The sequence below is a fragment of the Ochotona curzoniae genome, unplaced genomic scaffold, assembly GCF_017591425.1.
Source record: "Ochotona curzoniae isolate NIBS_2020 unplaced genomic scaffold, NIBS_Ocur_1.0 scaffold_3223, whole genome shotgun sequence".
Taxonomy (NCBI): domain Eukaryota; kingdom Metazoa; phylum Chordata; class Mammalia; order Lagomorpha; family Ochotonidae; genus Ochotona; species Ochotona curzoniae.
The window spans coordinates 14,174,584-14,193,760 of record NW_024467108.1 but is presented as its reverse complement, the minus strand read 5'-3'; the positions used below and the strand labels follow the sequence as shown (position 1 = coordinate 14,193,760).

Here is a 19,177-nt window from a genome sequence, read left to right as displayed (position 1 = left end):
ACCATCATCATAACTGTTTACTATAAAACTTCTCTAGAAAGAAAATCACACTGGGAAAGGGCAAGATGGCCAAACAGGGTAGGAAAGTATAGCTCAGTGCAGAGAGAGCAGCGGGAGAAAAGCGGATGCTGTGCACAGCTGGAGAAGGAAAACTCCTGCCTTAGGTGAACAGAGTCCACAGAAGGCCTGCAGAGGGAAGGTGGACCTGTGTGGACGAGGAAAAACCTGCTGAAAACGTCCAGGGTTGAAGTCTATAGCACAACAGGAAGGTGCCCAAAAACTGAGCTACAGGCAGGCAGTCCAACCCACAGACAACAATCTTATAGATCTGGAGCCAACACAACGTGATACTGAGCAGGCAGACTCTCACAGGAGCAACCACACCGCCCCACGAGATGCAGCACATGACAAAAAGCCACAGGAGCAAAGCGTAGTCCCCAACACCTGCAAAGGGAAGCAAAACTGAGTAATTCCATGAGCTACCAGACATCCCCAGAGAAGCGCAGCCACGGCAGTTATGGAGAATGCTTCTGGGGAGCAAACCACGGGTGAGCGATCCAGCCAAGGCAGGTACCCCTTCACTCCATACCAGGGAGGCCACACCCTAAATCCCCTGAGAGATACAAGGGCCACTAGAGAGGGGAACCTGGAAACCTAAAGGGGCAAAGACTAGAGATGGATCAACTACACGGAAACTGGCGAGTAAGCCAGAACTAAAGGCCAGATTCACATGGCAGACAAACAGGACCCTGTTGTGAGGATTTCAACACCTGGAGTGATAGCAAGGTTGGAGGGGGGGTTAAAGGTTGCCCAGGTAAAGACTGGCAGTCTGCTGGGAAAGGTTCAGGTGCACTGGCTTGAGCACGCAGGAAGGAGTCAGAGAGCAGTAAGTGCGTGAACGTATTCATCAACTTTACCGCCATGGGACAAACCCCAGTGAGTAAAGTTGCTGACCTGTGTGTGGCTTTACCGCACCACAGGCCACGAGTGGAAGAGACAGAGTGAAGCACACAGAATCAGGCCTGCAGCTCCGTGGCTCCACAACTGCTCTGGTGCTGGCTTCAACACCTGTCCCAACCTCCACGGCACCAGGAAACCAGCAGTCCTGCCATGTGCCCAACTCCTTCACGGTAGCCCCTGATGTACAGTAGGGAGCTTCGCCACCAAGCAGCAGTAAAAGTAAGGGAAATCTGCTTTGAAGTCCAGGGAATCTGCTTCTGACTGCCCCCTCCCACCCAGAAAAAGAAAGAAAGGAAAGAAAGAAGGGAGGGAGGGAGGGAGGGAAGGAAGGAAGAGAGAGAGAGAGAAAGAAAAAAGAAAAGAAAAGAAAAGAAAAGAAAAGAAAAGAAAAGAAAAGAAAAGAAAAGAAAAGAAAAGAAAAGAAAAGAAAAGAAAAGAAAAGAAAAGAAGAGAAAAGAATAGAAAAAGGGATGAGGCACTCCCTTGGCTACTATTTTTGAAAAGTCACTCTACTCAAAAAAAGATTGTATGTAAACCAGGCACAACTCATTTGTCTTCCAGAGCAAAAGTCACCCAATCACTAACAGGGCAGAGCAAGAAAAGATGAAGAATGACAATAAGTTAGCAGCTATGGCAGTAGCCTCCTGGCCCTAGGCACCACTGAAACCACCAGTGAGAGAGGCAGATAAAAGCCTGGATACCACCCAAGAGCACCCAAGGCAGAGAGAAGCTAGAGAAACAACCAGGGCAGTCCTGACTGCTAAGGCCGAGGCAGAACCAAAACGAGGGAGCCTGAGGTTGAAGCTCCCCAGAGTCACCAGTGCAAGCATCCAGACATCATCCAGATCAAGAGAATAAATAGGAAACTGGGTACAGAATAGGAAGAGTAAAATCTACCCACAAACCTAGGAGCAACACAATGTAGACAGAGCCTTCCTGAAGAGAAAACCTGCAAATCTGAAAGACAATGGGCAAGAGTAACAGAATAATCACAACACAAATGAGGGAACCAGTGTCTCCCTCAAAAATTAGCAGAAGACCATCTCAATTTTAGAGTTACAAGAGGAAGACACTGAGGATCTCTTGGACAAGAAATTCAGAAAAATCATGATAAAACTCTTCAGAGTAAGAAACAAAAGCAAGAATTTAATAAATACAGCACAAAGGAGATAAAAGTTGCAAAACGATCAAATTGAAATACATGAAGAATAGAATAGAGCAAATTTTAAAACAGCAGATAGCCTCACCAATGGAATGGGTGAGGCAAAAGAATTTCAGAGCTAGAAGACATCTTATTCGAGAACACACAAATAATCAAAAACACAGAAGAGGAACAGTGTAAAGCTAAAAAAAAAAAAAAAACTATCCAAGAAATAAATGATAGCATCCAAAAATCAAATATAAGGGTGATAGGAGTTCCTGAAGGTGTGAAAAGAGAAGCAGGACTGCAAGATGTATTCAAAAAAATTATTAGAAAGAACTCCCCCAACATTAGGGAAATCAAGTATAAAAAGAGCGGAAAACCCCCGAACAGGAGATATATTCAATGAAATTATTAAAAAGAATTTCCCAAACAAGGTGAAACCAAATACAGGAAGGGCAGAGAGCCTCAAACTGACTCCATCAAACATGATGTTCACCTAGACACATCAATATCATGCTCCCTTTAGTTGAACATAAAGAAAAGGTACCGGAACAGGCATGCAAGAAGGGTCAGATAATTTAAAAGGGAATGCCAATCAGATTTACTGCCGGTTTCTCAGAGGAGACATGTCAGGAGAGAAGAGAATGGAGAAATATATTCCAAATTCTAAAACAAACAGTAAGTTTGTCAACTCAGAAGAATATATCCAGCAAAGCATCCAATGTTGCCACCAAGGGAAAGGTATTTGAAAATGAAATGAAATACTTCCAAAGCAGACAGAAGCTGAAAGACGTCTCTGCTATCAAACCAGCCCTTGGTACTCAAAAACATGCTGTAGACAGAACAAAAAATGAAGCCAGCCACACCCAACAATAGCAAAAGGGAAGAACCACTAAGTAAAACCACAACAGAAATCTAAATCAAACATTGAGAAACAAAATGCAAAAAACGACAGGATCAAATCACTAACTGTTGATATTAGTACTGAGTGCAAATGGTTTAAACTCATCAATCAAAAGACACAGATGAGCCTACTGGCTCAAGAAACAGGACACATCTATCTATTGCCTACAAGAGACACATCTCACCAGCAAAAATACACAGAAACTGAAAGGATGAGAAAGAAAATTTCATGCTAATGGAAAAGAAAAATGAGCTAGTGTACACATTCTAACTTCAGATAACAGATGTCAGGATGCAAAGCATTAAAATTAAAAGAGGAAGATGTACATCACATAATGATAAAGGGATCCATCCAGCAAAAAGAAATAATTATGACACATGTATAAAAACCAAATGGCAGCTCGTGACATGAAACAAGTGTTCACAGACTTAAAGGGAGATACAGATTCCAATACCATAATAGTGGGGGACCTTATCACCCCACTAACTTCAATGGACAAACTGACAAGGCAGAACTCAGCAAGGAAGGCAGCAACAGAGCTCAACCAAACATACAACAGAACAAAATGAACCTGATACCTACAGAATCTTTCACCCTACAGTCTCTAAATATACTTCTTTTCATCAATACACAGTACTTTCTCCAGGAGTGAAGACATTATAAGTCACAAAACAAGAGTATACTCAAAAGAATCAAAATTGTCCAAATTCTTCAATCCATTCAAAACAACAGAAAGGGAAGCAAATCTTCCAACTCCTTCTATGAAACCAACATCATCTTCATAACAACAAAAAAAGAGAATTACAAACCAATATTCCTGATGAGCACAGATGCAAAAAATCCTCAGCAAAATACCAGCCAACAGAATTCACAACGCTTCAGACAGATTATTAACCAGACCCATGTGGAATTTATCTCTGGCATTCAGGAATGGTTTAAATATGCAAATCAATCAATGTGATACACCACATAAACAAATTGAAAAATAAAAACCATATGATTGCCCCAATACATGCAGAGAAAGCATTTGATAAATCCAACTCCATCTCATGCTAAAAACCCTAAGCAAGACAGGCATAGAAGGAACATTCTACAACACAATCAAAAAAATTTATAAAAATCTCAATGCCAAAATCATACTGATTGGAAGCTTTCCTTCTCCTGTCTGGAACTAGAAAAGCATATATACTATCACCACAGCTAATAAACACATTATTGGAAATGCTCACTACAGCTATTAAGCAAGAGAAAGAAATTAAAGAGGAAGTCAAAACCATTCCTGTTTGCCGATGATTCTAGAAATAGGAGAAGCAAAAGACTCAATAAAGAGATGATTTCAGAGTCTGCCAAGAGAGCCTAATGGCTAAATTCTCACCTTACATGTACTCTCTGTAAATATGCTTTTCCAATAAAAAATAAATAAATCTTATTTTAAAGAGAGAGAAAATATTAGAATTTATAAGAGAATTTGCCAAGGTAGCAGGGTACAAATTTGTGAATATAAATCAATAGCCTTAATAACACAAACAACTCCAGGACTGAGAAAAAACTAGTAAGAACAATCTCTTTTTAAAAAACAGAAAAGAACCCTAAATACCTCAGAATAAACCTAACCAAAGACATGGAAGACCTCTATGAGGAAAATTACAAAACATTAAAAAAGGAATGGAAGACATCAAACTATGAAAAAATTTACCATGTTTGTGGGACAGTAAAATTAACATCATCAAAATGTACATACTGCCAAAAATAATATAGAGATTCAATGCAATCCCAATCAAAATCCAACAACATCCTCCTCAGAAATAGAAAAAATGATTCAAAAATCATCTGGAAACACAGGAGACCATGAATAGCCAAACTCATCCTGAGAATAAAAACAAAGTCAAAGAAATCACAATTCCAGATCTTAAAATATATTACAGAGGAGTGGTAATCAAAACAGTCTGGTACTGGTACAGAAACAAAGAGAAAGATTAACGAAACAGAAGAGAAACCATAGACAAGAGCCCACACGTTGCAGCCATGTAGATTTCAACACAAGAACTGAAAATAAACCAGGGAAAAAGCTTGGTTTCTTCAACAAATGCTGTTCAAACAATTGGAAAGCTACATGTAGAAGGAAGAAACAAGACTCCCAACTTTCACCTCAAACAAAAATCAACCCTAAAAGGATCAAGGACATAAATCTACACCCGAAACCATCAAACTATCAGATGAAAACATAGGAAGAACTCCACAAAGATATAGGACTTCCTAGAAAAGACACCAAAAGCACAGGCAATCCAAGTCAAAATAAACAAATGGGATCACATGAAATTAAGAAGCTTTGGTACAGCAAAGGAAACTTAACAAAGCAAAGAGGCAATCAACAGAATGGGAAAAAAAAAAATCTTTGCACATCACACAACTGATAGGGACGAATGTTCAGGATTACAAAGAGCTCCAGAAACACAACAGTAAATCAAACAAACCAGTTAGGAAATGGACAAAGGAAATGAGCATTTTTCAAAAGAACAAATTCAAATGGCTGAGACATGAAAAAATGCTCATGTTCTCTATCAAAAAGTGAAATACAAATAAAAACCATATTGAGATTTTATCTAATTGCAGTGAGAATGGCCTACATATTGAAATCTTCAAATAACACCTGCTGGTGAAGATGTGGGGGCAATGGGTACTCTAGTCCACTGCTGGCGGGATTGTAGACTTGTGCAGTCAGTATGTAAGTCATTATGGAGAGTGCTCACACAACAGAAAATTATTCTGCCATATGACCCAGCAGTCCCATTCCCAGAAATATATCCAAAAGTGAAACTTACATATGAGAAAGCAACCTGCATCCTTATACACATAGCAACACAACCAACAATAGCAGAGACATGGAAACAACCTAGATGTCCAATGAAAGAGGAATGAATAAACTGTGATATATCTACTCCATGGAATACCATTCAATCATTTAAAAGAATAAAAATGTACCATTTGCAACAAAGTGTTCCCAACTGGAAATCATATGCACAATGAAATAAGACAATCTCAAAAGGACAAATATTTTCTATTCTTTCTGATAGAGGGCAATGTGCATGCAAAATACAATATAAAAAGTGATATAGATAAGCAAGTATACACTAACAGTCTCGTAAACAAATGGTGTAATGGAGACTAAGCACCAGGAAACAAAGAAGAACTGCAGCATGCATCTCTACTCCCAAATAAAGGAAGGACCCTCAATGAAACTGTTAAATATACCTTGACAACAAGATACTAGACTCTCTACTATTGTCTATACCTACAATGTAATGACACACAGAGAACGCTGGAATCTTGACTGCAGCTGAAGGATTGTATTATTATAAATACAGGGGAAAAGCAGAAGCAGAAAGAAAAGGGGAAGGAAGGATGGGAGAACTGGGGAGCCATATATCTACAAAACTATCTAATAGAAAATAATAATTTTTTAAAAATGAAAATCATACCATTCAGCATTAGCAACATAACATATAGAAAATATTCTCATTCTCCCACATCTTCAAATTTATATAGAAATTGACATTAAGTTTTAAGAATAAGATTTAATATACAATATTGAGACAGAATATGACCAAGAACACTCAGGTTGAGTAATGAATATATTATACCAGTTCCAAACTGAGTAGTAATTTTAACATTTTGTAAATTAGGAACTCTACTGGAAAGCATACACCTTCCACTTGAATTTTACTGATATAACTAGGAAGTTCACATCTCTGAGCCAAAATACAAAGTGGGTTCTAATATGAAATAGTATAACTAACAAAAAAATCAGGAAATACAGAAGTTATGAACATATATACCAGTCTTGCCAATAAAAATGCTGGCTTACATAAACTGAATCTTTGAAACAGAACTCAAGCAAACTAAGAGTCTGGATTGAGGATTTAGGGACAATTTAAATAAGAAAAAAAAATGCAGACATCAGAGAAGTACACTGTCTTTGAAACACCAACTGCTTTGGCCCTTGGAGAAATGTAAAATTCCATTAGCAAAATACAAAGTCATTTTCAAAAAGTTTCATCTGCACTTGACTTCATCCATAGTGAAGTCTAAGAACTGGTCCATCAACTATTCAATATAAAACCCTGTCCTACTTTTTGACAAATAATTAGAACCAATTCAGAGTATCCATCCCAGTTCAAGTGCCTGCTACTCTGTGCTTCTGTCTGGGAGGCACCGATGATGGCTCAAGTGGTTAGCTTCCTGCCACCCTAACAGGAGACCTAGATACACTGCCTGGCTCCTGCTCTGAGCTGGCTCAGTATCAGCAGCTGGGCGTATCTGGGCCATAAACCAGATTGTAGAAGAGAGTCTCTCTACCTATCTGCCTTTTTTTCTATCTCTATTATACTGCCTTCCTAATAAATAAATAAATATATACATACATATCTTTTAAAAGTATTTAACTATCCTCCTTTCCTTCCTTTTTCCCTCCCTTTTTCCTTTCTTCCTAAGAAATTCTTTATAGGACAGGCATTTGGAATAATGATTAAGCCGTCACTTGCAACTTCACATCTCATATAAAAATGCCCAGGTTTAAGTCCATGCCCTGCTCTCCATTCCAGCTTCCAGTTGAAGTGTACCTTCAAACACAGCAGGATTTGGGTCCCTGCCCATATAGGACGTTCAGACTGAGTCCCTGGCTCCTGGCCCAGCTCTGGTTGTTGCACATTTGAGAAGTAAACAAACAGGAGCACACTCTAGCGCGCACTCTCTCTCTCTCTCTCTTTCTGCCTTTTAATTAAAAAATAAAGTTTTATACAAATTAATGTTTATTTTACTAAATTTACTGAATGTTTTTTCAATGCTATTGCTAGCAAAGTTAGTTACAATCTGCATTCATTCAATTATTGATTGTCTTCTAGTGTAAGGAAATGAACAGTTTGTAATTTCTACTGTTAAGGAAATGAACAGTTTGTAATTTTGATTTGCAGTAATAATTGTATTTGCTCAATAATCAGGCTCATGAGCAAGTACTTAATTACATTCCTAAAATTTCAACATAAAACAGACTCATTTCATATTAACTGAAAGAAAAATATACAAATTTCAATCATAGTATTCTTTTGAAGCACGATTAATGATTTATCAAAAGGCAAATTAAAAGCTTAATAGTACGAACAGGGATTCAAACAAGTGTTTAACACAGCACTAGCTTACAAAACTGAAGAATAATGAGCCTAAGACATCATAAAAAAGTTAACTGGGCCCAGAATGCGGCAAAGCAAGTTAAGCTGCTGATTGCAACACTGACATCTCACATGAAAGAGCGAGTTAGTGTTTCAGCTACTCCGTTTCTGATCCAGCTCCCTACTAATGTGCATGAGAGCAGCAAATAATGATCCTAGCCCTTGGGCTTCTGCCACCCACATGGGAGACCTGGCCACAGGCTTTGACCTGGCCCAGCCGAAGCAGTTGCAGCTATTTGAGAGTAAACTGGAAGGTGAAACAGCTCATTCACTTCATCCCTCTCTCTCTCTCCTCCTCCTCTCTCCCTTTCTTTGTGTGTGTGTGTGTGTGTGTGTGTGTGTGTAAGATACTCGTCTTTCAAAAAACAAATGAATCATTTAAAAAGAAAAGACCTTTAATCATCCAAACGTACAGAACTACTGTGTATTACTGTACGCCCAGTATAATCTTTGGCAGTATAAATATATTTTACCTTCATTACACAATACAAGCGATACAACTAAACTATAATGTAAGAATCATATCAATGCATTTGGAAGATTCCCTAAATTTTTTTATTTACTTCTTCATGAAACTGTCACTTCAATTGATTTCTCTTCCATAATTATAATCTAGCACAGTGCTGATTGGTACTCAATAAATACTTGCTGAATAAAGAGTCAATGTATTATCAACATCTTACCATATTTCTTCTATTAGATTTATAAGACATAAATGAGATTGTGTTCTAGGTCTTCAATTCACATTATCCAGCCATAATCAATGAAAACAATGATTCATTTATGATTATGCACTGTTTAGGCACAAATCTAAGCCAAAAATTTTTTTCTCAAAGCCTTAAATCATAAAAAGAGAAAAGTCGCCTTATATGCATGCCATAAAAGTGTTCCTTCAGATCCGCGCAGCACCGGCCGTTGCGCTCACTTGGAGAGTGAATCATCAGACAGAAGATCTTCCTCTCTGTCTCTCCTCTCTATATATCTGACTTTGTAATAAAAATAAATAAATCTTTTTTAAAAAAAAGTGTTTCTTCTTTGAAATCTAGAACTCATTGTTTTAAATAACATAAAACTTATATCAGAAATACAAAATGGTGCAATTAAATCTGAATTGAGGTGAATAAGCAAAGACAGAAATAATATGAAATGCCATCAAACAACCAATATATAACAAGAAGGTTTTGTAGCCCATGGCAAAGATTTCATGTTTTATTGAACTGGAAAGCCACTGCAGAGTTGTAGGCAGAATAATAACAAGCATTGACTTTGATTTTTAAAAGCTATGAGAGCAGTGATGGACCCCATTTTAAAAACTTTACAGATGAGGACACTGAAAATCATAAATGTTAAGAATCCAGCTCAGGCCAGGCACGGCAGCTGAGTAGCTCAAGTCCTTACCTTGCATGTACCATGAACCCATATGGGTGCCAGTTCAAATTCTGGCTGCTCCCATTCCCATCCAGCTCCCTGCTTATGGCCTGGGAAAGCAGTGGAGGGCAGCCTAAAGCCTTGGGATCCTGCACCTGCGTGGGAGACCTGGAAGAAGCTCCTAGCTGCTGGCTCCTGGCTTCAGATTGACTCAGCTCAGGCTATTATAGCTACTTGGGGAATGAAGCAGCAGTTCAAAGAGCTTTCTCTCTCTATCTCCTTCTCTCTGTAAATCTGACTTTCTAATAAAAAAGAAATAAATAAATCCTTAACAAAACAAAAAAAAAAAAAAGAAAGAAAGAAGAAGAAGAAGAATCCTGCTCATACACAAAGCTAACGAGTGGTAAAACTGAGATTCAAACCCTTGTTCTTCCCACCTCTTCCCACCTCCAAAAATTCCTGGCTTAAGACTTCTCTACGAAACTATTTCTTCAATCTTCTCATACCTCTTTGCTCATTCTCCCTTTCTTTTTCCTCTGCACCAAACAAGAGCATTTCCCAGTTTGTCTTCTCCTTCTACAAGGCCTCCCTTGTATGCATCACCATACTTTCATCTCTATGTATATGACACCAAACCTAAATCTCTAGCTAGTTTCCTTCTAAAGCAGATTTACATTTCATAATGCCTCCTGTTCATTCTCCATTTATATGGTGCACTAGTCGCTAAAACCTAATTATCAAAAAAATCACAATATTTTGACTGAAAATATTTTTCCTGTAGCTCTACTTCCCACATTTCCCAATAAACAAGTTCTAAAAACCCTATAGCTTTACTTGTACTTGATTGTTCCCTCTACCTGAGTCACTGAGTCTAACACTATGTACTACTGCTCAATTAAGCTTTGCAAAGCAACCCAAGCATACTATCACCTGTAATATCTGCAACCGATATTAACTGCCTACAGACAACCAAATAAAGCACAAACTCCATGTGCCACTCCCCACAACATATCATATTCTGTTGCTCAAGCAGTTGATTTTCTTTTAATCACTGCCTCTTTCTATCTTCCTAAGTTCTTCTTTTCCTTCAAGGCAAGCAAAGTGTCTCCTCTTCCATTAAGTTTCCCATTATTTCCTTACCCTGTGGTCTTGAACAGGATGTTGGCACAGCATTTAATATTATGGTTAAGAAGCCCATGTCTCATGTTAGAGGTTTCATACTTGGGTCTCACACCTGATTCTCACTTCTTGATAATACAGATCCTGGGAGGTGGTGATGTTGTTTCAAGTCACTGTGGTCCTGCCACCTACATGGAAACCTTGGAATTGAGTTCATAGTTTCACGTTCAGCCCTAGCCCAACCCAGGGTCTTTGCCAGCACTTCTACAGTGAGTTAGCAAATGGAAGTTCTTTCTCTCACCCTTCACTTTTCAAGTAAATGAATCTTTTTGAAATGTGGTCTTCTACTTCTGATCTCTTACACCACTTCATTTGTACCTTATGGTGTTTATTCCAATGAAGTTGTGCTTGTACTTCAGGACATTACAAGTCTAAAACCCCTGCCCCAATCAAAACTTCTCAATATGAGAAGTATGTCGAGTTCATTTTTTCCTCCACAACAACAAATGGCATAGAGCTACTGTGAACAACACAATGCAAACAGTAAGCTCAATAAATTCTTGGTAAGTGGATAGGAAACAAATATTTCAACACAAATAGGTAAGTTCTCAATCCCAACCAGGAATTATCTGTTGCAAGTTGTACTTTGTACTTAATAGAAAAGAGCCAAAGAATAACATGTCACAAATGAAAACAAGTGTACAAATTGAAACCATCATATTAATGAACAGGAAGATTAATCATCTAATTCCTCATTAAAAAAAAAGACTAAATAGAGTGCTTAATCTCCAAAATAACAGTTAATCAAAGGCCATATCACTGAACAGATGAAAACAGTGGTTTTCATTCCTTTAGCAACTAACTGGAAACTACAGGAAAGGAACTGACCCTATATAACCTACGAAAACTTCTGAATTATAAGAAATTCATTAAATTACATGGTTCAAGGGATACGAATAATGAAGAAGCACCTTCATACTAATGAAGAAGGTTCTTAACATCTAACTGTCAATGAAAGGTATGTTTTAAATCATCCTTCACAAGAGTACCAAAGAGTCAATGTTCTTTGGATCCAGCTACCAGTAAATGCCAGAACCCTCATCTAGAGATCCTGAAGAAAAGGACCTAGGAAAGGGCCAGTCTTAGAATCAGCTTAAGTTCTGAGCAAGTTTTCTTGGACAGCATGAAAACCATACTCCCAAATGTGTGTCCGTGTATTCTAAATTTGCTACAAAAACCAAGCGCACTACACTTTGAATTTCAGTAGCAGTCTAGGATTAAAACAGTTTTAACAACCGTTTTTTGTGCATGTTTGTGGCAAGGGGTTATCACTTATTTTGAATGTATAGCTATAACTAAAATTCAACAGATAAAACAACTTCCTAAAACACATTTTTGATACATGAATAAGTTATTAACATATATTATAAGCATGCAGGAACATTCAAAAATAAGGGAACCAGCAATGTGGCACAATGGTTGTGAAAGCATCCCATATCAGAACAATAGTTTGAGTCTCAGCCACTCCGCTTCTAACTCAGCCTCCTAAAAAATACACCTGAAAAAGCAGCAGCAGAAGGCCCACGTCTGGGTCCCTGCCATCCATACGAGAGATCTGATGGAGTCCCTGGTTCTGGTTTTGGGATGATCCAGATCCAGTTGTGGCAGCCATTTGGCTATTGAACCAGAAAACATGACCTGTTATCCTATGTTTCCAATTAATTAACTAGTTAATCACTACAAGAAATAAGTTCCTCACTGTGTAATGGTGTTTTTGCAAACGGTGACACAGGGCCTGCATTGCAGCACAGCAAGTAAAGCCTCTGTCTGCCTCACGAGCATCCCATATGTGGGCTGTTTCAAGTACTGTCTGCTCTACCTCCAGCTGAGTTCCCTGTGAATGCCTTGAGGAAACAGCAAAAGTTGGAACAAGCGTTTGAACCTTGGTCCACTGCATCCACGTGGACCTGCATCCACATGGGAAATCAAGAAGAGGCTCCTGACCCTGGTTTCAGGTCGGCTCAGTTTCAACCACTGCGACTACTTGAGGAGTAAACCAGCCAATGGAGGATCTTTCTCTCTGTCTCTCCTTTGCTCTGTAAACCTGACTTTTCAAAAGAAATAAATAAGTCTTAAAAAAAAAAGCATTCCAACCCACGCCACTCAGGGCTGCTACATTTGTCATTTAAAGCACCACTTTGCACTTGCTACTCCTTTGACTCAAAATAACCTGAAATGGAGACAAGATGAAGTTCTGTAGTGATTTTAAAAGATAAAATATGTATGGGGTGGCACCATGGCGTAACAGACTAATCCTCTGCCTGCTTCACCAGGATCCCATATGGATGCCAGTTTATATCCTGGCTGTTTCACTTCTAATCTAGTTCTCTGCTTATGGCCTAGAAAATCAGGGGAAGATGGCCCAAATCCTTGGGTTTCTGCATCCAAGTGGAAGACCCAGAAGAAACTGTTGGCTCCTGGATTCAGATTGGCTCAGCTCTAGACACTGCAACCATTTTAGGAGAAAGCCAGTGGATGGAAAACCTCTTTCTGTCTCTTCTGTTCGTAAAATCAGATTTCCAAAGGAAAATACATAATTTTTTAAAAATATAAAACATGCAAAAGATTGTGCATAATTATTTTTATACTTATGTATTTATATTATTTATATACACAAACTATCTGTTTTATACAATGTATGTATTGCTCCTCTTACAAAACATTTAGGTCTCTACATCAATTCATACAATTCCCCCCTTTCATTAGGAATAATTATTCTATTAATACCTATTACATGAAACACTGTCTACTCAATTTTTTTTTTATTGGAAAGGCGGATATACAGAGAGGAGAGACAGAGAGGAAGATCTTCCGTCCGATGATTCACTCCCCAAGTGAGCACAATGGTCGATGCTATGCCGGTCCGAAGCCAGGTGACTCTTTCGAGACTCTTTTCAGGTGCAAAGCTTTGGGCCATCCTCGATTGCTTTCCCAGGCCACAAGCAGGGAGCAGGAAGGGAAGTGGGGCTGCCGGGGATAGAACCGGCGCCCATATGGGATTCCTGGCGTGCAAGGCGAGGACCTTAACCACTGTGCCACCGCGCCGGGACCCTACTCATTTGTTTTTCAAAGCCCAAGTCAAATGTCACTTCCTCCAAATGGTCTCCTGACCACTCTCAATGAACTTCACTTCTAACTTAAAAGCTACTGGGAAATGAGGAAGCAAAAAATGCACCATTATCATGACTTACTGTAACCAGGAAATATACAATATATCACCAATGCATTACTTCATTTAATTATCACACCAAGAAAAGATAAACGACCATGCCAAAAAATTAAACAACTAGTAACTGATGGAGATTCAAATAAAGTATTCCTAATCCCCTTTAAAAGCCAAGTTCTCACATCACCTTGCATTATAGAGTACATACTTAGATCAAGTACAAAGAACAGAGCTGCTATATGTTCAAAGCAGCCCCACTCACATACACACTGAAACAGAACTGTCATGACATACTGCTGTATTCTCTAACATTTTCTATGATGTTCTGTTTCACTTAAAAAAAAAAATGTAAGTTTCCACTGATTTTAATTTCACAATCACTGATGAGTAGCAACCCAAAGTTGGAAATGTATCATACTGAGACAGACAACCTCATGAGATGAGAAAGTTACGCTCCAGCACATTCAATCTAGGTGAAGACAGAACAGTAAACGTAACTCTTTTCCTGACTTCTCCATCCCACCTTAGGCAGGTGCGACAGCAGAATCTATATTCCTGCTGCTCCCCTGAGCTTTCTAACACAGAACATAACCAATAAATTGTCTAGGTTACAGATATAACAATTAATAAATGAATGAAAGTGTTGCTAGGCTTTCAGAGACAAAATTTTACATGACACAAAATCTCTACCCTCCTAAATTAAAATCAGTTGATAATAGATTTTATATAACCAAATACAGGGATTCAGTAAATTGTTCGGCATTCTATTATACTAATATAAAATATCTGAGACAGCCGGGCCACAAGTCATATGGAAAATCAGATAAACATTAATCATTGCCAAAGAAAGTAAAGGGAGGGCCCAGCACAGTAGCCGAGAGACTAAAGTTCTTGCCTTGCCAGCACCAGGGCCCCATATGGGCACCAGTTCTTGTCCTGGCTGCTGCACTACCCACCCAGCTCCCTGTCTGTGGCCTGGGAAAGCAGTCCAAGAGGACCCAAGGTCTTGGGACCCTGCAGCTACATGGGAGACCTGGAAGAAGCTCTTGGCTTCAGATCACTCAGCTTGGGTTGTTGCGAACATTTGGGGAGTAAATCAGCGGATGGAAGACCTTTCTGTTCTCTCTGTATCTCCTTCTCTGTAAACCTGACTTTGCAATAAAAAATAAATAAATTCTTATATTAAAAAAGTCAAAGGAGAAATTTCAAGCTCCAACACTAACTTTATAACTGGCCTTTTCCCTAGATCCTCACTACCCAAAGCAGGGTCCCCTGCACCAGTTTGTTAGAACAAATGCTCAAGGGCCTGGCGACATGGCCTAGTGGCTAAAGTCCTCGCCTTGAACGTGCCCGCCGGGATCCATATGGGCACTGGTTCTAATCCCAGCAGCTCCACTTGCCATCCAGCTCCCTGCTTGTGGCCTGGGAAAGCAGTCAAGGATGGCCCAAAGCCTTGGGACTCTGCACCCGTGTGGGAGACCCAGAAGAAGTTCCTGGCTTCTGGCTTCAGATCGGCATAGCACTGGCTGTTGCGCTCACTTGGGGAGTGAATCATCAAACAGAAGATCCTTCTCTCTGTCTCTCCTCCTCTTTGTATATGTGACTTTCCAATAAAAATCTTAAAAGAAAAAAAAAAAAAAAACAGATGCTCAGGCTCCGCCCAGATGTACTGAATCAGAATTTTTGCTTGAACAAGGTCCCCAGGAGATTCTTAATACTTACTGAAGTTTGAGAAGCACTGGTCTGTATGACAAAAAAGAAACTGGCTTCTGCAACCTCAAAGAATGCCAACATCTCTTCCTGTTTATCTTTGTAATTAAGTAATCAGACTTTTCAAATAGTCCCACACAGATAGCCATAAAATTTCCAGGTACATTAGACTACAGATTAAAACTATTACTCCAAAAACAAATAAGAATTGCAAATCCATTCAATATGGAATGGGAATTTTTAGGTAATATACATAAAACATGACGTCTGCCTTCTTAGAACACAGGCTCTTTAAGACAAGAAAATGAGACACGATGAACTTCACTGGGCAAGTAAATGTTTAATACCAAGGATGAAGTTACTGAAAACATCTTTAACAGTTCTCAGTTGCATACACACGTAACTCCAAATAGTCTCTACTAACAATCCTGCCCGTAAAATTGTGAAATAAAAGGCCCTAGAGTTTCTCATCAATTACCCTTAAATCACCACACACACACAAAAGACTGCTTGCACAACGCTCAAGCCACAACCTGAGACAAGTCTAAGGCCACGGGACTTAGGATCAAATATGTCGTTTTTCTTGTGGAGGGGAGTGGAGGAATATGAGGGTGAATTAAAGACTGCACACCATTCTCAACGTCTCACAGACCTACAAACATCTCTCCATCATAACGCGGGAGACAGTTAAAACAAAAAGGAAGATAAAAATTAAAACGCCAGCCCCTGAATTCAAGCTTTTTAAGTGTCCTCCAGTATACACTAAAAGTTGGGAGTCCATCCTCGTCCTAGCAACAGGCTTTTTCGGATGACAGCTCAACCTCACGTTCCCCTCCCCCCTGCTCCCGCAGGAGCCGGAATACCCACCCTTCCGACCTCGCGCCATCACACCTTCCGCTCCCCTCCACACTCCGACCCTCCAAAGAGAAACCCGCACAGGGTGAGTCCCCGCGAGCCGCTGGGGGCGCCGGCAGCAGCCCCGAACCCATCCTCCACGCTCAACTCGCCCCTACGAGATTCGCTGACGGGTCTCACCAAGTACAGAGGGGCATAGATCTTCAGGGACTCCTCCAGGGCGCCCCCGGTGATCTGCAGGAAAGAGACCCGGCAGGAAGGGTGCCAAGTGTGGCCAATCTCGTAGCAGTTATGAGGGATGGACTTGCTGAGGGCCGCCATGACGAAGTGCAGCGCGAAGGACCAAGGGGGAAGGGGGGGTGCAGAACTGGGGCTCCAGAAGAAGAGCCGAGCGCGCCAACGGCCGCCCTCTCGCGGGGCGGGCAGCGGGAGGTGCGGGATAGAGGGGAAAGGTCACGCCAGCGGGGTTACTCTGGGCCAAAGTCCTCGGATGTTGAACGCTCGGCGTATCGCAGCTCGAGGGGGCGGGACGCGCACCCGGGAGGAGGGGAGAGGCGGAGCGTGCGCGCTCCCCCAGGCCGGCCGCCGCGCTCCCGCGGCCTCGGGCGCGCGCAGCCCCTGAGGAGCCGGCCGGGCTCGGGGTGCGGACGGCGTGCGGCGGCCTTCGGTCCCGAGATCACGCGCTTCGCGGGCCGGCGATGCCTGCTCCGTGGCCGCGCACCCTGCGCTGGAACGGGAGCTCTCCGGCGGGTGCGCAGAGGTAGGTGACTTTGGGCTAAAGTGTACTTCAGTTTCTGTCTTCTCGAAGCCTTCCAAGCAGAGCTGAGGGTAATGGAGGAAATTACGCTTTGTTGGGAGCTGGTGGGAGAAGAGGGCGAGGAAAGCTTGATTTTTTAAGCCCTCTGCTTCCACCACCACAGTGCTCGGGTTACCTGCTGGTAACATCCATCTACTCCCAGTGTCTGGGCTTTCCAAACGCTGGGAAGGCTGGATGAGTGGAAAGCTCGAAAAATCAGCCACATTCACATCCACTGTGTGGGCCATTAGAGTCAGACCGTAAACTCCCGAGCAGTTCTGCCTAAAACATCCTTGACAGGTGCTCATCATCCAAATACTAGCTGCAGTAGAGGCAGCAGCGATGTGGTGGAACGCACAGCTGGTGGGAGGGTGCCACACCACAGCCTCTGAGACACAGACCCTCTCAGTGTCAGTGTGTGAGCGAGGTGTAACCTTCCAGTCTCTTTGGAGTTCTACATGCTTACAGACACTGCTTTCCTACCATTAGAGCAACCCTGTTCTGATCTTTTTCATTCTTTCCACACAAATACTTAACTGTTTTTTCCAGGCACTAACTTAACCCCTGGAGAGAGACAGGTGGGAACAAAAGAGACAGTCGGAAACTAGTTTCTGTTTCCGTAAAACACATCCTAGAGGAAGAAGACACAAAAGCAAGAAAATGAGCTAATATGAACAAGGTGTGAATTGCTCAAAGCAAATGAGAGGGATGCTCTAATGAAAAGTCCTGCAACGGGCTTTTACACAGCTATTAGGATGCCCAGCAACCCACATCCAGTGCCTGAGTTCAAGTATGGGCTTTGCTGACACTCCAGCAACCGTGCTAATTACACCGGAAGAAGCAGCAATGATGACTGAAGTACTTGGCTCTGTCCCCTCCTTGGGAGAGCTGGATTGAATGTTCAGGCTTTTGGAGACATTTCTTAACGCCATTGGAAATGAAACAGTGAATGAAAGGAGTTCCTATCACATCCCCATCTCTATCTCTACCTTTCAAATTAAAACACACACACAATAAAAGCTTCTCTCTCTCTGAGTAAACAAACACTGGCAGTTCTGAGCCGAGATCGTGACTTCATCACCATCATGTCTTCTAGGCGTTCGTTGATTGGTTGCTCCACCAACTCTTAGCTGTGATTTCCGCCCTGATTAATTAAATGGCTGCCTCACACACCATGACATCTATGTGCTAGGCAGGAAGACCCTGGACAGGGGGAGAGAAGGACATACTTACCCTTCTTAAGAAAAGTTCCCGCAAGATCCTAACGAGCCATTCCTTACAACTGCTAGCCCAAACTTAGTCACTGAACCACAACTAGTTGCAAGAGAGGGTGCAAAACATAAATGTATGGTCTCGTTTTATTGTTTGGAGAAATGCCCAACTAACATTTGAGGTCTCATATTAGAGCAAAAATGAAATAAACGTATTTGGGTCAAATAGCAGTGAGTGCCATAGTCCTAGGTCTCCAATGAAACATCTGGGCAAATCGTTTTTCCCGGTGATGAATATACTCTGATACATAGACAATCTAAAGTCCAGCTAAGTTGCTGCATCCTATTCAAGGCCCAGGGTCTTCCGCGGGACGAGGTGTGGCTCTCATGCTATCTCTCCCCTCAGCACACAGTGGAGTATACAGTGGTGAAATGGGGGAAAAGTTTATTGCAAATTTTTAAGGTCTACAATTGAGAAAGTGAGAGCACCAGCAACACAGAACATAATTTTCTAGAAGTTACAGGAACAACATTGTAGCTATGTCCTACTGTGAAAATACTATGTTCCATTGTGAAAATATTAAATAAGAACCTATTTTTAAGAGGGGGGAAAAATTACAATTCACATCATCCAAAAATTCTCAACAGATATTTGAAAG

At 40.9% G+C, this 19,177-nt stretch overlaps 1 protein-coding gene across 2 annotated transcripts in view; it reads right to left on the bottom strand.

Moving 5' to 3' along the window:
• Positions 1 to 17,028, bottom strand: part of TMEM135 (transmembrane protein 135) — a 203,989-nt gene extending 186,961 nt beyond the window's left edge. Inside the window, exon 1 of one of the 2 annotated variants that reach the window (XM_040964366.1) lies at positions 16,692 to 17,028. In XM_040964366.1, the coding sequence (XP_040820300.1) occupies positions 16,692 to 16,832 (141 nt within the window). In that variant the 5' untranslated portion in view covers positions 16,833 to 17,028. The remainder of the gene's footprint in view (positions 1 to 16,691) is intronic. The other variant, XM_040964365.1, reaches the window with a different exon arrangement.
• Between the last annotated feature and the right edge of the window lie 2,149 nt (positions 17,029 to 19,177).